Genomic DNA, 7,500 nt, shown 5'->3' with positions numbered 1-7,500 from the left:
TACTTCTATACTTTTCATGTTTTTATTCAGACTGCTAACTGCGAACACAATAGTGGTAGTAGCTAATTGGTTTAAATTACAGACATTAGCCCAATAATTGAGGAACCAAAAGGTCTGTATGTGAGTGAGCATCAAAATATGGCTTCACTTAAAATAGTGTTAATTTGGACACAGGCATGTGCACATGACTTATTTATTACATAATTCAAAATGCCAGTTTCCTAATCAAAGTTGATTGAATATTGTGTGTTTTGTTTTGTGCAGGTTTACATTGTTTTAAAGTCTGCAGTTAGCAAAATGATATATAGCTGGCCTTGCTGCAAATGTATCTGGCAGTCAGTCATGATCTATTTAAAAGTACATTGTTAACTTTTCTTCCAAGCATAAGTGTAGTTTAAAACAAAGAGCACTTATCCTGCCTGGTGACTTCTAACTTTTGTCTTTGGCCTCAACACACAGCCCCATAGAAGACTATAAGGCATTAATGCATCTGCGGAGGGAAAGGATGGGTGAGATCAGGTCAGGGGAAAGAACAAAATAGGGATAAACCACTTATTAGCAGCTTTGACTTAAGTCGCCTGGGCAGGTCTGTGAAATTTTACACCTTTTACATGTAATGCCCAAAGTAGCACACTTTACTGCATCCTATTAGTGTGTAAGGCCTGTGCATAGTCTGTACTCCTACCATCTGCGCTCTGTGATCAAAAAAAATACTTCAAGATTTAATATTTTTGCATCCCCAGTCTAAATAAATTGGCTGTATACCTTGACGTATTAAAAAAAAAAAAAAAAAAATTGCAGTGCAGTAAACTGTGAAAGGGCTCCAAAGAACTGAGTTTTCTGTTTTAACTGGCTTTAAACAAGGCTGTTGTAGGTGTATTGTAGCGGGCCTATTTTTTGGTTTTTCTTTTTTTTTTTTTAAACTGCCACTATAACTAGTTTATCAACTTCCTCAATAGTTGCTCATTGATGAACCAACTATTATTCACATGTTTTTTATATATTATAGCAGATTATGATTCTGAAGAAACCGTTGTTTTAGTAGGTAGTCTGCTAATAATTGACCTAATAATTGGTCTCCTCCACATGTAAAGCCTCATACAAGACACTAGATTATCATTCAATAATGATCTGGAGGTTGTCAGGAAGATCAGAAGTTTAACGATTTACTGATTTATTATCTATATGTGCAGTATATTTCTAACTTTACCAATCAGCCTTGAGTTTCTGCATTCTTAATTTGGTGTGAGACCAAGATTTGCGATCATTTTAAGCAAAGCTCTATTTTTTTTTTATTTTTTTTTTTTTCAATATATTATCTAAATGGTTAACTGGCTAATTTTTCTATCATCGTTTAATGCCTATTCAAAGCAGAAATCCAGTCAAGAAGTATGAATAAAAATATGGGAACTGATTATTTAGATGTTTGGAACATGAGGTACACAAGCAAATAGATATGCCATGCTATTACAAATGTCTTTTATAGTTTGTCAAGCAGTTTTCAGATAACCATTCCATTTGAATGTTTTGTCTGTTGGCATAAAAAGCAAATATTTCAAAGTAACAATTTATTGAACAATAATATAACCTTTAGCCATAGTCTAGTTTTCCTTTTTTAACTTAAAAATAAAATCAGTTTGTCAACAAACTTTAAAATTGTTTGCAAAAAAAACTTCCAAAATACAAAACCAAATTAGCAAGTTAGTGGCAATCATATATCTTAACTGCATGCTTTATTTTACTATTGTGTTTTTCCATGCATGAGTATTCCTTTTTTTGTTAAAGTTGAAAATCTTGCTTTTCTCCTTTCTTTCCTTTTTTTTCCAAATATGAACTTTTTCTAATTGGTTCCTTTTGTTACCTGGCTAGCAGGGAAAAGGGGTCGAGGCCGGTCCTGACCTGTTACAATGAAGACTGACTTGGTATGTGGGATTACACCAGAAGCTTGCAGTGGAATAATGGTAAGGAAATCAAGAAACCATAAAATCTCAAAAATGTATAGGAGCATTTCTATCGCAGAAGACCTTCAAGCAAAGATCATGGATCCTAATATTGGACTTTTGAACTAATATGTGGACTTTGACATGGATTCCTTTAACTTTTTTTTTTTTTTCTTTTTTTGCGGTGCAAATTATGAAACTTAAGTTACTTAAGTCTATCTTCAAAACTTTATAGCATGGTATTTGGTTATTTTATTGTATAAACAATAAAAATCTGCCTACTGTAGGTTTGCTTTTTTTAATGTGCGGTTCCAATGGTGTTTACTTATGGTAAGCTTATTATTGAGCTGCTTTAACCATATTAACCTGAGCATTTTGATCAACATTTGATTGCATATATAGGCCTGCAGGAATCCTGCCTTTTTAAGCCTGCCTGGTAATGACTCTTCCAGTGGTAGGACATATTTATGTTAAAAATGGGGGGCCCTGTAATTTTGGGGCTGATACATTGTGTAGACCTTGTGCTACAGATGTTATATTGGTTAAAGCAGCTAATAATCAGCAACCTGCAAATAGCATAGCTAAGATTGGATTTGGCAGTCTTAACTATTGTAAGACAAAATTTTTTTTGATCCTGTGTTAATGTAAATCTGTCAGACCCTGTTATCCTTGTCCTAACTAATTTTGGCCAGTTAACATGCTGACCAGCTATCCTTAATAACGATCATTTAGCTGGAATAACTATGGATCTGAGAAGTCATTTGTTATCCATAGAACTGTTTTAATACAGAAGGTTGGGATAACAGCGAAGGTAAATTCGCTTCCAATTACATGAGAGTTCTGTATTGTAACGGCTCTCTTGACAGGTTATGTTAGGACTAACCTGCCTAAAAGTCTGTAATACCTGCCTGGTAGGTCTAGTCAGCTGTGATCTATTCCTATACCTGACATTGGATCACAAAGTGGAATCTCTGTACAGGCATTTCAGTCAGTTGGCAGCATTAGGTTGCACTTCTGCACACAGATCACCCTTTGTGTCCTGGCAGAGCTATAGTAACAAAATATTACATGTGTTTTTAGATTCATTAACTTGGGGGTTAAATAATAAGTTTTATAATAAGATTTAAGACCCAGTTAAATGGAGGTGGAGGGTATTTTGACAGCAAAATTGCTTGTGTGTGTTGACCACCATTGGAACCAATATTTTTTTTCTCCCCTCCAAAAGCTATTAATGAATGTGTTCTTACATGAATTGTGTTGAAATACAGAAGTTTCGGGTGTAATCATCAGAGCCAGTTAGTCAGGCATTCCAGATAGTGGTTCTTTTCAGAACCTTTTTTAAAGGGTTGGTTAACTACCTCAGTAGCAGAGGATTGAACTAAACCCTGTGTGTACTGTATATAGAAAAATCTTTGTTGATAAAAGCCAGGCTTGTTTAGTGAGCCATGAGGAAGCAACTCTTGAGCTGTACCAAATGTAACATTCTCCTGATGCCTTTAGTGAAAGGCTTGTGAGGCTTCCTCATGAGTCCCAACAACAAGCCTAGCTCTTGTCGTATTTTGTGGCTGAAAAAGCAGCCTTTGCTCTTTCAGATATATTGTAGTTATTTGGATGTATAATAGTTTAGCGAGATGTTACTTTTCTAAGACATCAAATGTTCCAAAAGTACATCAGCAACTTGCTCAAAGTACTGCAGTGTCCCTTTTGATTAGTCAAGCTTAAGCTAATTGTGCACTTAAGTTTGATCATTTGGTTGATATTTGAACTTTTTCATGAAACATGCTATAAGTAGCGTATAAACTGTCCATCTTCTTTAGACCAGTTTTAACCATTTATCGTGCTGGCCTTCTGCCAGTCACATTGTTTCTATAGCAGGCCATATAATTACAGCGCAGTACAAATTTAAGCTCTTGATTTTTTTCTTTTTTTTTTTTTCTAAAGCACCTTGAAAAGTGGTAAAATAAGTCCTGTAATGGAGCACATTTTCCACTGTATAAAACACTTCACCTTAAAGGGGCACTGCAGTCAAACTACATATTCATTAGGCACCATATAGTTGATCAATCCTGTTACCCCTGGGTAGTTTAATACTCTTTATTTTTTTTTTTTTCCCCCCCTGGTTAATGCAAATTTTAAGCAGAATAAATAGATCTGTCATCTGTTAAAAAATGCTCATGACAAACAATCATTTTTGCATTCCTGCAAATAAAATTGTTTTATACTGTAAGCTGGAGGCGAGTGTAACTTATTTTTGTAATAAAAGTTTTTTTTTTATTTTTTTTTAAGTGTCATTAATATAAGTGTGTGTTAGTCCAGAGATTGTTTTGATTTATAGTCATACATTGCAGTATATTTTTTGTACTGTAAATTACTTTTATCCTAGTGTTTGCCAAGAAGTCTGTATGCTTTGTTCTTAACTGGACCTTTGTCCAACTTTTCATTAGTGAGGAGGATAATTTTAAGATTCTTTTTGCAAAGTTTACATTAAAGGAGTTCTAAGGCATAGCTACAAAAGCTGCCATATTTTTGCCCACTTTCCCAAATTTTTTCTTTGAAGATCAATATATAGCACATTTTATAAAGCAAAAGTATTACAATTGGATATTCCTAATTACCTTTGTGTGCAGTTATTTTACTTATAGCTGTGATGTATTGTCAAAGCATGCAGTAGTGATATTCTTTTAAAGTTGACTTTTTTTAGTCCCCCCTCACTGTCTTAGTATTTAAAAGAATGAAAGAGGTTCTATGTAGATATATAAGCTTGAAACAAATACAGTATCAGCTGAATATTTGACACCGAAAGCCAGCTTAATACATTGAATAACCGGAGGAGTATTGATAAGAATAGAAAAACTTTGTCACTATGTATAAATGCATTAAACTGCCCAGTATTTGAAAAGGGCTCTACACATTTGGCAATGATATGTGGTATTTCCTACTTTTGAGGCTCATGCAGGGGATCCCCCTAAACATCTGAGCCCTGCATGTTGTGGCATACAAACAACCAGCCTGTCTGAGGCTGTCTCAACAGGTTTTTGGGTCTTGAACACTTAAGTTAGCTTTCATTCAACAGTGCAAATGCAGTGCATTCAAAACATTCAGGCATTATTTGGAGATCTTTGTTTCCTTCAGGTAAGAGCCTTGACCAAACAATTATCAGATGCACTTCCAAGTGCCTGTCTGTTTAAGCTCTTTCTTTGCTACTTCTACCGTCCTGCAGTGGTCACTTAGGGGTTCCTAATTCTCAGGTATTTACTACTCCGGACTGCTTAAGTCAGAACACAAGTTTTGTTTTATCCAATGTTTTTGACCCAATGGGTGTACTTCTGGCACAACAAAAAGTTAGGCGACCTAAAATGGGCCATTTCTGGCTGGAGTTCCACTTTAAATGGAACTTGTGAGGACAACCCACTGTTAACTCAGTGTTTCAAGTAGGCAGCCTCCAAACTTGGGACTCTTCTTGATGGTTGCCTAAAGTCAGTTGTGCATAATTATTCAAAAAAGGATGAGCATGACCCATCCTCAAGCTTTCATAATGTTGGGTTTCCAATGTCAACTCCCCACTTTTCAGTGCCCACAAATTGCTTTTGCAGATTTTGATAACCATGGGAACAATCTTAGTTTGCACAGGTTTTAATCCGGGTTTCCATAAAGATCAGTCATTGATGAGCTCAAATCACCCATGCTTAACTGTTGTATTCCTATGAATGGAATCCACATGTCATGTGCCAGTGTTGATGAGCCCTTGCAGATGGCAGCAAGTGTTGCTTATACTTGCTTTGCCATGCAATGCTATAAGAGTTTTTATTTTTCCAACCCCTTGGTAGTTCACAAGTGTTTACTATAGTAGTACCAGCAGCTTGAGTTCTTCCATAGTGATTGGGGAAAAAAAGCCACACTTTATTTCTCATAGAACCAACCAGTTACTATTTTTATTTGCGTTTAAACTGTTTTTGTTAGGTTCAGTATTAAAACACCTATTCTTGCTTGCCAGCTTTTCCACTCCTATACATTATACCAAACCACTTCATAGTACGAATTGGAAAACTGAACTCTCGTCTAAACATACCATTGTTTGGAATTAGTGTTTTTCAAATAGTTTGCTGCCTAAATCCACCAACATAACTGAAAATGAAAAGTCTGGATTGTGTGGTTTACTGATTGATATAAGATATTCCTATGAATATCCAGCTGTGATGTGACTTCACAATGTATACACTTCTGCCACCAAAATGTCTCCAAAACCTCTGTTTAAATGATGCAACTTCTTTTATCTTCCATTCTAGATATTTTTCATACAATGGTTTGGCAGAACTGGATTATAAAGCTTAAAGGTTTTTTTTTAGCTACTTTTGACAGTTGGGTTGTATACATTTATATAACATTCATTTTGGTTTTGGGACTGCACCAGTGACTTGCATTTTACTGGCTTTGGATTTTCCAGACATATTTTTAAATGTATATAAATAAAGCGATTTACAAAAACATAAAGTGCATTTGTTTTTATTCCCCTTGTATATGCTGCTGTGGACTAAATTGCATGTCCAGATTTATTCAGGGACTCAAAGTTTATACCGTTTACAATGGATAATCTGTTTCCTGGCATGAATTTCAGATCGCATTTTCAATACGGGGACTGCAGTACACTGTTTGGCCACTTATGTCTTGATGGCGCAGTTCTGCAGAAACAGCTGTTAGGTCCTGCTTGCTACACTAAATACACGTTGAGACGTCCCTGCTGCCTGCTCTCCAGAACTGTACCAGATGTCCGCAAGTGAAAGAGGAAGGCTGGTCTGTGTGTGGAGGTAAGTATAACTTTCAAAAATTTGAAATTTTTGAAAATCCAGCACTCCTCGGGTCCAGAGGTTGCTGGATTTTTGAATGTCAATTGTAGTAGTAATTGAAATACAGGGCACTTTTTGCAGTACCTGTCACTAGTCAATTCTTATGAACAATCAACCAGTTTCATCACATACATTGCCCACCTGTAGCTGACATTAGCACTGCAAGGAAATGGCAGGTCTGAGTTTTGGGTGAATGTTGGGTCTGTTAGCAGGGGACAATGATAGTTTGCTACTGTCCTAAGTATGTAACATCTGCAGCTGACTGCTGCATAAAAACAAAAAGCTGATGGCTCAATCCAAAGCAACAAGTAAACAATATGACGGGAATCTTAAGCTTTCATAGTTGAGGCTGCCGCAGTGATGTGGGATTGCCCCCAATAGTTATAACCATAACCCGGTAAGGTGTTCACCAAGATGAATCCAACAATTCCTGTCTGGCATCCCTTTTTTTGCCGCCAGTCTGTTTCTCATGTGTTCGCAAATACAATTTAACCACAACACACCTGGAATGGATTTCTTGAAAGTCATTTGCTAGCAAATGTTTTGAATCCTGGACCAGATCCATTTCATGTTTGCTGGATCACCCAGCTTCACTGATGACAGAGGATCCTCTCCAGCCTTGGAAAGCGTTTAATAAATCAGACCCATCATGTCTCTGTACTGGTCATTTGTTTTAAACATTATTAACCCCCTAACCGCTAAGCCCGTAATTTCTC

The 7,500-nt window shown here is 36.2% G+C and overlaps 1 protein-coding gene across 6 annotated transcripts in view; it reads left to right on the top strand.

Moving 5' to 3' along the window:
* SYNCRIP (synaptotagmin binding cytoplasmic RNA interacting protein) overlaps positions 1-6,431 on the top strand; it is a 22,247-nt gene extending 15,816 nt beyond the window's left edge. For 3 of the 6 annotated variants that reach the window (XM_072408607.1, XM_072408604.1, XM_072408609.1), the window contains exon 11: positions 1,873-6,431. In XM_072408607.1, the coding sequence (XP_072264708.1) occupies positions 1,873-1,898 (26 nt within the window). In that variant the 3' untranslated portion in view covers positions 1,899-6,431. Of the gene's footprint in view, positions 1-1,869 lie in introns of all 6 variants that reach the window. The other 3 variants (XM_072408606.1, XM_072408603.1, XM_072408608.1) reach the window with 1 other exon arrangement.
* The last annotated feature ends 1,069 nt before the right edge of the window (positions 6,432-7,500 follow it).

This window comes from Pyxicephalus adspersus, chromosome 4 (assembly GCF_032062135.1).
Source record: "Pyxicephalus adspersus chromosome 4, UCB_Pads_2.0, whole genome shotgun sequence".
Lineage (NCBI taxonomy): Eukaryota > Metazoa > Chordata > Amphibia > Anura > Pyxicephalidae > Pyxicephalus > Pyxicephalus adspersus.
The sequence above is the reverse complement of the archived record's forward strand: the minus strand, read 5'-3'. Positions and strand labels throughout refer to the sequence as shown.